Genomic DNA, 12,919 nt, shown 5'->3' with positions numbered 1-12,919 from the left:
CTTCGCCTATGGGAATCATAGAATCATAGAATAGTAGTGTTGGAAGGGGCCCACAAGACCATCAAGTCCAACCCCCTGCTCAATGCAGGAATCCACCTTAAAGCATCCCTGACAGATGGTTGTCCAACTACCTCTTGAAGGCCTCTAGTGTGGGAAGGTTAACAACTACCACAAACGACAACAACAACATCACCTCAAGTCACTAACTGACTTCAGGACTCTTTCGGTTAATCCCAGATAGGCAAAGGTTGGCTGCAGTCATTCACTTGTGTGTGGGGGGGAAGGGAATGCACTCTGCACATGGCCAGAGGCATTCCCTTTATTAGCAAATGCCTTGCTCTAAAGACAAATGAGGCTCCGGCAACATGGGAGAAGTTGCCACTGAAGTCTAACCGTTCGGAGCCCCGTCAGACACGGCCAGGCCGGAAAGGAAGGCGGAATCTGGGGTTTTGCTGGGAGGCGGGGGCAGAGGGGGGAGCTGTTTCACCACCACTCCGGAAAGAAGGAAGCAGCAGCAAATTCTGATGGCAGCAAGCAGGCCGCAAAGAACTTCCCTTCCGTCTGTGAACAGGCTTTCTTCGCCACCCAGGGTCGTATTTTTTCAGCCCGCGGTGTAAATCTCCTCGACTCAGCTATTTATGGCCTCCCCCACTGATTTACAATCCGACAGGCCTTCGTGTTGCCAGGAGAGCTGGAAACACAGGGCCTGCCGAGGAGATGGACGCAGGAAGAGAGGGAAATGTGGGGCAGAAGGGTCCTTAGGATAGAGACCGCAGGACACCTGTCCCAGGTACGGGATGGCGAGCAGCTGCGATTTCGCTGCCAGGCAAGGCACCTGAGAGTCCAGGTAAGGCCAAAGAACAGGGCCCCATTTCACCCTCACCCCAGCCGCGTAGCTCACGAGGACAGCTTCATCACTCTGCACATGCTCAGAGGTGCTCTCAGCCACTTCCAGACCCATTTGTGATGCGCCGGGCCAGACTTCCCAAAGCAGGCGCCTTCCTAGTAAGACGGACCACAACTCCAATGCTCCCCAGCCAGCAACACATCTGGAGGACGCTGGGCCAGAGGAGACTTTTAACCAGGCAGAGGTATTTTGCACGTATTCCGGCTACTGTGGCCTCAAGGGAGCTGTGAAGCCACGGCAGAGGCTTCCTTTAATAGAGGGCAAAAGTGGGGAGGGGGGGCCAATGACCCCTGAGCCCCCACCCATTCCAGCATGCTTCAGGGGACTGGCTTAATAGAGCTTCGTTAAAGGCTGCCTGGACCTCGTTAGACTGCCCCTTGCCTCATTAAAATGGATTGGGCTGTCAGGCCCTATATGCAAACGGATCCGTCACTGGCAGGGGGCAGAGGGGGTGGGGGCAGAGGCGGGGGACGAAGCGTTATGGAGGAGGGGGCAGGAGGAAAGGTGAAGGGGGCACACTCCTGAGACGGTAAACTCACCCCACCCAGCCTGCCTGAAATCTGGGGAGCATTCTCCACCCGGCCAAATTAATCCCAGCGCGTCACCGCGATGCAGCCTCTTCTGGGGAGACGCGCACGGAGTGGAACGCCCACCCCCAGCTTGCCAGAGAGAGAAGCCAGTAGAGCCCTGCTCCGGCCTCAGCGCCGGCCTTCCTTCCCCTGGCTTCAGCAGGCATTCAAACAGGTAAAAGCGTCTCCCCGCATTGGGAGGAGCTGCACCTGTTGCTTTTCTGACCGTCAAGTAAACTGGGAGACGCGCAGCTCGCCTCGCAGGGTCGGCGGGATGGGGTGGGGTGTCGAAGCTCTTTCAGCCTGAGGGTGAGTTTTGGATGTGAGAGTCGAAGCCACCGTGGAAACATCAAATTGGGGGACATTCTCCTAATCTCCTCTCCCACCCCAATATAAAGACTTCTGCTTCCATCTCGGATCCACCCCCCCGGAAACTCCTAACTCGAACCAAGACATAACAGCAGCAGAGATGCGTGCTTCTCATAAACCGGCTCAGGGGAGATCTAGGCTTCTCATCTTATCTAATCCCCATGTTGTGAACGCCGACGCGGAGCGGTGCCCAGGGATCACCGCTTCTGGTGTGGTGAGGTCTTTCCCCCTCACACATGATGTGCAGTGAGGCTGGCCACAATCTCTCAACAGTGGAGCAGGAAAGGCGCTCTGCACATGCTCAGAGACCCCCTGTTTCATCCAGAGCTCTCAGCTGGCCTGGGGGAAAAAAAGGCTGGGGAAATGCCCATTGAGCTCTGTCTCCGTTAACCCATCTAGACGGTCGCCTTTCTCTCTGCCTCTCATCCTTCACTTCCCTGATACGGCACGGAGGCAATTGTTCGTTAAAAACGCAGCAAAGGAAACTGTCAAGATAAAAACTATATGGAGGAAAGATGGCTCCGTCTTTGCTGGAGAGGGAGCCGTTGCCCGGCTCTCCTCCTCCTTCTCCTCCTCCTTCTCCACCCTGGCCAAACCCTTCAAGGATTGCTGCACAGATAACAGCCAGGCCGAGTCCAACGCCCCCTCCCCAGATCGCAAGGAGGAGAGTCAGAAGCACTCTGGAATAAAAAGGGACACCCGCCTGACCAGACGACAGGGCCGCTGCTCCTGTCATGTGCCTGCCTGCACTCGTCCAGAATGTTCGAGGAAAGGAGAAGTCCACAGTCTCCGTCGGTAGGAAGGCTCACCTGCCTTCCTCAGCTGCTCTTTTGATTTAAAGCACATTCCCCTGAGAAGCTGAGGCTGAAAATCAGCTGCCCCTTCATCTCAGCCTTCGTGGCTGCTCTGCCTTCCCCAGGACACTCTCCCTTTCACTTCTGGGATTGGGGTTATTTTTTCACCCCAAATAGTCACACCCACCCACCCCTTCATCTTAGAATCATAGAATAGTAGAATTGGAATGGGCCCTTAAGGCCATTGAGTCCAACCCCCTGCTCAATGCAAGAATGAAGGCCTCTAGTGTGGGAGAGCCCACAACCTCCCTTATTAAATTATCCAGCGCTCGTTCTTACAAGGAACTGAAAGGAGTGAAAAACACCTATAATTAGTATCTGATTTAAGACATCCATGAAGGATATGAAGCTACACAAAGGTTCTATTTGTTTGCTTAGGATCATAGAACTGTAGAGTTGGAAGGGGCCTACAAGGCCATCGGGTCCAACCCCCTGCTCAATGCAGGAATCCACCCTAAAGCATCCCTGACAGATGGTTGTCCAGCTGCCTCTAGGGTGGGAGAGCCCACCACCTCCCTAGGCAACTGGTTCCATTGTCGTACTGCTCTAACAGTCAGGAATTTTTTCCTGATGTCCAGCCGGAATCTGGCTTCCTTTAACATGCATTTGTATAAATGCAACAAATAAATAAATAAACCCGTGGAAATCAGGGTACTTCCAGAGGGAGGGTTTCTTAGCGCTACCAACCTATTGCATCATTTCCTCCTTACTTGATTTTCTGCTGTAAGAAAAAAGGATGGAAGAAGCAACAGGGAAACACAAGAAGATGGTGAGGTGAAGATGGCGATGTCTGGACCCGACACACACGCACACGCCCGGCCAGGTAAAATCCTGTGAATGAGGACGGTGCGCTCGCTTTCCTCCCATTTCTCTTGCCTACCGCACTGCCGGAGCGCAGGGCCAAACCGATTGTGACGTTGGCGATGCAGGCGCGATTAAGTCAATTGCAGCCATGGGGACACCTTAGCTGAATCTGGAACGTGGGCGTTGGGGAGGGAAGGTTTAACTCTTTCTTTCCCTGCCACGGCCTCTTCCCGACCCCAAATCGCTTCTCCCAAGCGGCTACTTCCATCTCGAGGGGAACCCCTTGAAATGGAAGTTGTGTTTTTCGGAGAGGAAATCTCGGGCAGGGAGAGAAAGGATGAAACTCCACCCACCCAACCTCTCGCCCCTCCACAGCCCTGGCTCTTCTGTGCATAGCACAAACGTGCCCGTTGATTGCATTTGCATAATTAATGCTGCTTCTCCGTTTGGCCCTTCGACGCGAGCCCCTCAGGGCAAACAGGGTCTGGCTTTGTTTGCTTGCTGAGTTTATGAAAACCGGCAAGGCGCAAGGCACAGTGTTGCTGTAATAACACGATTATGCTGGTAATTACAAAGCGTTTCTCCCCACCTCAACCGTCCCGCCCGAGTGCCCCTTAAGGGCCGAAAGATTGGCAACCAGGCTTGCGGACTGGCTACTATGATGGGAGATGTGACCAGCTTTGCGGTTTCATTTTTGAGGATTCAGACCTTTGCGAATTCTCAAGCACAGAGACATGACCTGGGGCAGATTGGACGCAATTATCCTTCCACTTTTGCACTCCTCCAAATTCCGCGCTGCAGTTCTGGGCTCAAACCCTCTTCCAAAACGCATTTTGAGACGCACAGTGTACGAGGAATTGTATGTAGCATAAGTTTAGGCAAATCTGTGTTTTGTGAGAAGATAGCCCTCCAAATCCATATGTACTGTATATATAATTTTCCTTCCGGTGTTCAAAATCATGTCATCACGTAGAAAGGAATGTAATTGACATATGAATATCTTATATAAGAGCTTTGAAGTGAAGAAGTGGTACCTGAGTCTGTCTGTCTGTCTTTTTCTTTCTTTCTTTCTTTCCTCCTCCCTCCCAACCCCCTTTCCTTTCATGTCGTGTCTGAGGGCAGGAACTGTTTTATTCAACTTGGCAAGTTGCTCTGGCAGCCCTGCTTGGCTGAAGAGCGAGGTAAAAATACTGCAAATAAATCAGTGAACTCCTCCTCCCAAAATTAATGTTGGCTTAGACAACAAGAGTCTTCCGTACACACACACCCCAAACTTCTGAGATGACAAATCTCCATCTCTGCCTCGTACACATATAGCATTTCCTTCCCATCGTTGGGATCCCAAGCCCTAATGTATGTCTTCTGCCACACTTGGTTTCATATGGAATCCAGGAATGTAACAATTCGATGGCTGTTTAGTAGAAATCCGAGGGTGCGTGGGTTCTCTGACTGTGAGTTAGGTCTCATGGCTTGCTTTTTGTTCTGTTCTATTTGGCCATGGGGAACACGGAGCACGGTGGAGCCACTAGGACACCCTGGTGACGGGCAGAAGCTGTGTCCAGCCCCCCCCCATGATGTCTTGCAAGCCCTCCCCCTCTCCCCCACCCCACCTTCATGCAATGCTCCCCTCCAGTACGTGTTCAAATAGGAAGAGACCTTCATGAACTAGGCGGTCTGGGGGATCCCCTCCTACACCCCCCCAAAAGGGATGAAGAGCAATTAGCAGTGATACTCGTTCGGCAAGACCTCAGCGGGACGTATTCTACGCCATATTCTTTCATCCCCAAGGGGCCCTTAGAGTGGGACCTCAGTGTTGTGTCTAACCCTACTGCCCCTATTTTGGGAGAAGGTGTTTCAGGTACTCAATCAGAATCAGATTCGGAACTAGAAGACGCAGCAGCGCCAGACACCAGCCAGCCTGTACCAGTGGGGGAGGAAGCTCTCACGGGCGATGCCCCAGCTGGGAGTCAGCCCTCTCCAGAGCTTATCTCCTCAAGGCCAAATCCTACACACTCAATGGGAAGTGAGCCTTCTTCTGAAGGTGAGTGTCCCGACAAGCTAGCTGATGCTAAGGTCCGCCGGAAGCTAAAACGCATGGGGCGGAAGGAAGGCGTGAGAAAGTCAGTTCGATTACACCAGAACCTGCCTCCGCACCAAGCCCTCTGAAGTTACGGGCGTTTGGGAAGTGGTTTCCTATTCTTCTTGAGCGGACAATTGTCTCGCTTAGTTTGCATAGTTTTGCCTAGGGGGACACTTCCAAGAGGTTAGACTCTCTTCAGGTAGAAGAGATGTTTGTTGCTTAACAAAAGCTTTGTGGATTACTTAAGCAAGCCTCGTCATTTGCCTCCCATCGAAAGTACGAGCGTTCTGAGAAACACGACACTCAGGTGGGCTGGGATTCGCTCATAGGCCTGAGGTTTCGCTCCCTTATTCTCAGCAGTGCTGCCTCCCTTTGCAGATGCCCCTCACCCCCTGTTCACCCCTCGCCCCACGCAGCCATCCCGGTACTCACGGTCATTGCACACCGGGCCACCGTACGAGGTCATGGTGCAATCGCACGTGTAGCCGTCCCACTGCTGAAGGCAGACGCCCTGATTGGCGCAGGAGTCCTCTGTGCAGGTGGTGCTGGGACCTGGAGGGGTAGGAAGCGAGAGGGAGGGACACGGGGGGATGGAAAGATGCTTCAGACGGCGGCGGGCAGGACTCTGGGGCTGAGGTCCAGGCCCACCACAGCCCACCCAGCAGAATGAACGACGGGGCCCACACCCAGCAGGCCCCGCTGGCCATGTTTGGACGTAAGCAAGGTCATACCCGTTTGCCCTCTAAGCACCTCTGACGGCCCTTTTCATCGATGCCGGTGCTGTTTTATCGTTTTGCATTCTTGTTGCATTTTGTTCTTTTAAATATTTGGATTGCACTTGACATTTCTCGCTGCATTTTTTTTAAAACGGGTTGTAACGTGCCCAGAGAACATTGTTTGTTGGCCAGATTACAGAAGTACTAAATCAGCAAACAAAATGGTGAAGAAGAGCCCCCACCCCACCCCACCCCGCTGCCCCCATCAGCGTCAGCACCAGGTTTTGAAAAGCCCCTTCAGCAAGACCCCCTCAATGCCCCCTCCCTCAATGACTCTACCTTCTCACTGCAATGGTCACTGGCTGCTCTTTTTCCTCCTCCTCCTCCTCCTCTTCCTCCTCCTAGCTCCCACTTGCTTGCTTTGCAGGCAGGGAGCCAGGAGGCCGGGGGTGTCTGCTTCTCCTCCTTCTCACCAACACCATCATCTGGGTCGGAGCAAGAGGCCGGCAGACAAGCAGGTGGCGAAGGGGAAGAGGAGGAGGAGCAGGGGTTGGACTTGATGGCCTTCTAGGCCCCTTCCAACTCTACTATTCTATGATTCTATGAACTCCAGGGGGCTCTTCTCAGTGGGCCCTGCAGGGGTGTGGGTCCTTGTCCGGTGCCTCACCAGGCTGACCCCGGCCCTGTGTCCATAAAACCATTAAGTCTTGAGACTAAAATGATCTAGCTGCACCATTGGTTTCGGCTCTCATCCCTCTCCTTTGCTTTCCCCGCCTGTGCGCGGTCGATATCCCACCACCGTCCATTCAATATGTTTATTGGCTCTTGCAAAGCAGTTTACAAACTATAAAGGAGCCGGTGACAAAGGAGCCGGTGACAAGCGCATAGAACTATATACAAAACCGGCACAGAGTTCATTAAGTCATGTTTGAGGTTATTGAGATTGGAGCGCAGGTTCTAACGACCTGCTCAAGGAGGGCCGGTGTGAACAAATAAGTTCCCAGAGCTTTCCTCAATCCCTGCGCCAAAGATGTAAGATGCAAAGCAGCAGGAAGAGAGTTCCAAAACGGAGGAGCCACCACTGAGAAGGCCCCGCCCCTTCTACTCACCAGTCTAGCTGTTCTAACCAGCTGGAACACGAGCAGAGCTCCTGCTGATGACCTACGTTGATGGGCAGGATCATGGGGCGAAAGTATATGACCTTTTAGATTTGCAAACCAGACTAACTTTTTGCTTGTGTGCTAATGAGAATTAGCGCAAGTAGAAGTGTGTGTGTGTGTGTGTGTGTGTGAATAATCCAATTCTGTCAAAAAGCAGACAACGGCACAGGTGCCACCCGGCAATCAGCAAAACACAGACAGAATGGATTTCACAAAATCCGTGCCTCCCCGGAAAACCCCACTCCGCGCAGAACAGACTCTGTTTGCCTCCCTCCCCTTCTCTCAATCTCTCTCACCATCACAGCCCCTTTCGACGTGCCCGATCCGGTGCAGGGCGTCAGCGATGAGGTCTGGGAGTCGGCCGTTGAGGTCAACAGAGGCCAAGCAGCCCTGGAAGCCATCCCGCGAGGCCACCAATTTGGGCAGGTTGCTGAACATGTTTTTGCTTAGGCCTCCGATGTACAGCTCCCCTGCAAAAATGGAACAGGCACAGGTCAGGAGCCGGGGCACCAGGCTGCCCGCCCTTCTCGCTCTCTGAGTCCCAGGCGTCCAAATAAATGTTTGCGCCTGTGTCCGGCTGAAGGAGAGGGTGGATGATAGAGGCCCGATTCAGGCTATGGCCCAGAGGGGACAAGGAAGACCGGCCAGGAGTTTCCAATGTAAGGACCATAACATCAACTCTGCGCATGGCAAAACAAACCAGCCCTGGTCTCCCTGAAAAGGAAAAAAGCACCTCACCGAATCTTAAAAGATAGAGAGGGACAACTAGAAGAGCCTCCCCCAACCTGGTGCCCTGCAGATGTGCTGGCTGGGGAATATGGGAGCAGTAGTCCGACCCACCCGGGGGGCTTGGGGAAGGCTGGTTGAACTGGGCATGTTTAGCCTGGAGAAGAGAAGACTGAGAGGAGACAGGATTGCACTCTTCAAATACTTGAAAGGTTGTCACACAGAGGAGGGCCAGGATCTCTTCTCGATCCTCCCAGAGTGCAGGACACGGAATAACGGGCTCAAGTGACAGGAAGCCAGATTCCAGCTGGACATCAGGAAAAACTTCCTGACTGTTAGAGCGGTATGACAATGGAACCAGTTATCTAGGGAGGTGGTGGGCTCTCCCACACTGGAGGCCTTCAAGAGGCAGCTGGACAACCCTCTGTCAGGGATGCTTTAGGGTGGATTCCTGCATTGAGCAGGGGGTTGGACTCGGTGGCCTTAGAGGCCCCTTCCAACTCTACTATTCTATGATTCTATGATTCTTCCTTCCTTCCTTCCTTCCTTCCTTCCTTCCTTCCTTCCTTCCTTCCTTCCTCCATCAATCCATCCATCCAAACTCCATGTTTTCTTCCTTCTAGGGAACACAGAACTTGGATGTCAAATCCTCATCTCCAAGTGACTTCCCTGCTTATCCGAAATGTGTCAGAGAAGCAGGAGGAGCAGAGCTGCTTCGCTCTACAGGAACTGCTCTCTTCACATGCTCAGGCACTGCTCGAAGGAAGGATCCTGGCACTGAAAGAAGCTGTAGGGCTAAACCCCCGCTCAGATCAAGCCCTGGATAATTACGTCTGGGGTCTCCAACGTGGTGTCTTTGGCATTAATATGCCTGCAGACACGTCTCTTGGGACCTACCAGGCTGCTGATTTTTATTTTATTTTATTGTGTTTAAAAATGGGGTGCTGCCAAGCAAAGCGCTGCCCTCTCCAGGGCCGTCTTCATTCGGGTTCAGTGAGAGCGTTTCTGTGTTTTGGAGCTCGGACTCCACCCTTTGCCCTGTCCTTAGGATTTTGGGCAAACTACCTTTCCTTTAGTTCCACCGGTTTGGCTTCTGGGAAAAAGGAGGTGTTCTGTGACCAGCCTGCTCCCCCTAGCAGCTATTTTATGAGAGCGCTCTCAAAATTCCAGATGTGCCCACTGATCCACGTATTTGGGGGACTCCTGGGATCCCCATTTGGTGCTCCTGAGTGCCAATGCGCCTGCAGACACTTCGCTTGGCATCTGCCAAGCTGCCTGCCCATCCTGGTTTTGACTCCATTTCTTAAGATTGGTAAATTAATTATTTTTTAGCTGAGCAGCTGGCAGACAGCAAAGGGAAAGGCAGCCTTCCAGCACCCTCTTTCTTTAGATTCCAGAGAGTGGTGTGTGTTTTTCTGCCTTCAACTTAGGTTCTCGGGCGAGTTACTTTTCTTTGAGTCTCACCGGCTTGCATTCTGGGAAAATGAGTGTTCTGTGACTGGCCACGCCCACCACGGCAGCCATTTTATAATTGGCCATTTTGTGAGAGTGCCCACTGCCCTCTTTCCCATTTCCTGCGTTGCCCACCAGCCCCAAAAGGTTGGCGATCCTTGCATTGATGCCACAACAGGGCAACATGATCTAAGCCGGCCCAATAAAAGACATGAGGATAATGTGTGTGTTGACACTCACCCTTGAGGTCCAGGTTCCGGGCACCGTTGGAGTGCTGTGTGACAGTGCGGGAGTCAATCTTGAGCGTGTGGACGTTGTTGGTGTCGCGGGACACAATGACGTTGTGCCATTGGTTGTCGTTGACTGGCTTGTCCGAGTTCCCCTTCATCAGCGACGGCCCGTTGCCCAGGTCGAAAACGTAGTGGATGTACCTGCGGAGCGGGATGGAAAAGGGAAGAGGATCAAAAGACTCATCCAGCCTTTGCCCAGTTTCCCACAAAGGAAGTACCAGCAGCAGGTGTCTCATGCCAGCGAGCCAAGCTGCATGGGAAAGGAAAGGAACCTCTCGTGCAAGCACTGAGTCATTACTGACTCTTGGAGGGACGCCAGCTTTCGCTGACGTTTTCTCGGCAGGCCTTATAGCGGGGTGGTTTGCCGTTGCCTTCCCTGGCCGTGATTCCCTTTCCCCCAGCTAGCTGGGTACTCATTTTACCGACCTCGGGAGGATGGAAGGCTGAGTCGACCCGAGCCGGCTGCCTGAAACCAGCTTCCGCTGGGATCGAACTCTCATGCCGTGGGGAGAGTTTCGGCTGCAGAAACTGCTGCTTTACCGCTCTGCATGCTGCAGGGAAAACCACTCTGACCAGGCTAGGGTGAGGGTGAGGGTATTCCTTCCAGCCATGTTGAAATAAATACTTAAATTCTCGAATACAGCAATCAGCAGACCCTGAGTGTGAACCTTCAATGGGGCAGGAGTTCTCTTCTTTATTCTTCATTCTTTGCCTTTATTGCTGCTGCTGCTGGCTTCATTTTGGCTTTTATTGTCGTTTTCATTGCTAAGTTATTATGCTTTTTATTGCTTTTAATATTTTTTTAAACTTTGTTTATGTTATTTTATTGCTGTAAGCTGGCTTGAAAGGGCTTCTGCCCTGAAATAATGTTCTCGTTTTATACAATTATATGTATTTTATGATGTTTTGCATTTGTGTTGTACCCTGCCTTGATCCAGAGGGGGAGGCGGGTAAGAAAAAAAAATATTATTATTATTATTTGCAGCCAAGAAATATTGTAAATAATAATAAATAGTAACAACCCAAGAATGAGCATTTAGGAATATCCCTCTGACTCCACCTCTGAAGGGAGAATGATAGCCTTCCCCAATTTGGTATATTTCAGATCTGTTGGACTACAGCTCCCAGCATCCCCTAGCTAGCATGAAGTCCGTGAGTTGTAGTCCAACACTGCTGGAGGGCATATGTTGTGGAGGGCTGGAATACGATATGAAGTAGGGTGACCATATGAAAAGGAGGACAGGGCTCCTGTACCTTTAAGAGTTGCATAAAAAAGGGAATTTCAGCAGGTGTCATTTGTATGCACGCAGCACCGGGTTAAATTCCCTCTTCATCACAACAGTTAAAGCTGCCCTCTTTTGTATCTGCAGCTTTAACTGTTGTGATGAAGAGGGAATTTCACCCGGTGCTGCATGCATACAAATGACACCTGCTGAAGTTGCCCTTTCAATACAACTGTTAAAGATAAAGGAGCGCTGTCCTCCTTTCCATATGGTCACCTTATATGAAGTCAACGGGGCAGTGTGTCTCTGTGTGTTTGAGAGAGAGAAAGAGAGAGGAGGGATGTATGAGGAACTGGATTTTGATCAGGATTTAAATAAAAATGTCCTCGGCAGACAACGGAACAGCGTTGGTGCCTGCCTGGTGTCAAGAGGCAGGGCGTTCCACAGGACGGGGCAAATGCATTGAAGGCTCTGCTCTGAGTGGACTCGGAACAGACCCCAGGTCCATGTGGGACCACTGGGATTTGACACAGATGTGTGTCCTACGGGCCCGGGGCCATGACTCGGGCCTCACCCCTTGACGAGCTCCACCACAATGAAGTCATTCCCGTTGCCGCTGTTGAAGAGGATGAGACCGTCGGTGGCCGTGGTCTTGAACTGGAAGAAGAGGTGCATGGAGGCGTAGGCCTGGAGCGTGGCCAGCGCCAGGTAGCTGGCTTTGCTCTTGAAGGTCACCGGGTCGGCGATGATGCTGCGCAGGCCGAACCGGGCGTTGAGTTCGCAGTAGCTGATGTCGCCGTTCTTGCACAGGTCCATGTAGGGCAGCCCGTTGAAGACCAGGCTGCTGAGGTGGCCGATGAAGTTGGACGGCACCACCGAGATGAAGCGCCGCTCCGTCATGATGCCCGTCTCGATGTTGTGGAACTCCAGGCGGGTGTGGGCGCCGGCCATCTGCCCTGCTTGGGATGGGAGATGAGGGGTACACTGTTAAAACCGAGCCATGAATCCTAGAATAGCAGAGTCGGGAGGGGCCTACGAGGCCCCTGAGTCCAACCCCCTGCTCCATGCAGGAATCCCCCCTAAAGCATCCCTGACAGAGGGTTGTCCAGCTGCCTCTTGAAGGCCTCTAGTGTGGGAGAGCCCACAACCTCCCTAGGTCACTTGGTTACATTGTCGTACTGCTCTAACCGTCAGGAGGTTTTTCCTGATGTCCAGCTGGAATCTAGCTTCCTGTAACTTGAGCCCGTTATTCCGTGTCCTGCACTCTGGGAGGATCGAGAAGAGATCCTGGCCCTCCTCTGTGTGACAACCTTTTGAGGACTTGAAGAGTGCTATCATGTCTCCGCTCAATCGTCTCTTCTCCAGGCTAATCATGCCTGGAATCTGGCTTCCTGTCACCTGAGCCCATTATTCCGTGTCCTACACTTTGGGATGTTCAAGAAGACATCCTGTGTGACAAGCTTTCGAAGACTTGAAGAGTGCTCTCATGTCTCCCCTCCATCTTCTCTTCTCCAGGCTAAACATGCCCAGTTCTTTCCGTCTCTCTTCATAGGGCTTTGATTCCAGACCCCTGATCATCCTGGTTGCCCTCCTCTGAACACGCTCCAGCTTGTCTGCATCCTTCTTGAAATGTGGTGCCCAGAACTGGACACAATACTTAAAATGAGGCCTAACCAGGGCTGAACAGAGAGGAACCAGGATCTCACGTGATTTGGAAACTATGCTTCTATTAACGCCAGGAAGATGGTTGCCTCGAACTCCCCCACATA

General features: G+C 52.3%; 1 protein-coding gene across 2 annotated transcripts in view; it reads right to left on the bottom strand.

The window, feature by feature from the left end:
- The window catches only part of NRXN2 (neurexin 2), a 250,888-nt gene that overhangs the window by 144,991 nt on the left and 92,978 nt on the right, over positions 1–12,919 (bottom strand). For both annotated transcript variants that reach the window (XM_063146186.1, XM_063146185.1), the window contains exons 10-13: positions 11,725–12,109; positions 9,878–10,068; positions 7,756–7,929; positions 6,016–6,135 (exon numbers count right to left, since the gene is read on the bottom strand). In XM_063146186.1, coding sequence (XP_063002256.1) covers positions 6,016–6,135; positions 7,756–7,929; positions 9,878–10,068; positions 11,725–12,109 — 870 coding nt within the window. The remainder of the gene's footprint in view (positions 1–6,015; positions 6,136–7,755; positions 7,930–9,877; positions 10,069–11,724; positions 12,110–12,919) is intronic.

The sequence above is a fragment of the Elgaria multicarinata genome, chromosome 21 (assembly GCF_023053635.1).
Source record: "Elgaria multicarinata webbii isolate HBS135686 ecotype San Diego chromosome 21, rElgMul1.1.pri, whole genome shotgun sequence".
In the NCBI taxonomy this organism is placed as follows: domain Eukaryota; kingdom Metazoa; phylum Chordata; class Lepidosauria; order Squamata; family Anguidae; genus Elgaria; species Elgaria multicarinata.
Note: the sequence above shows the minus strand (reverse complement) of the source record. Positions and strands in the feature narration are given on the sequence as shown.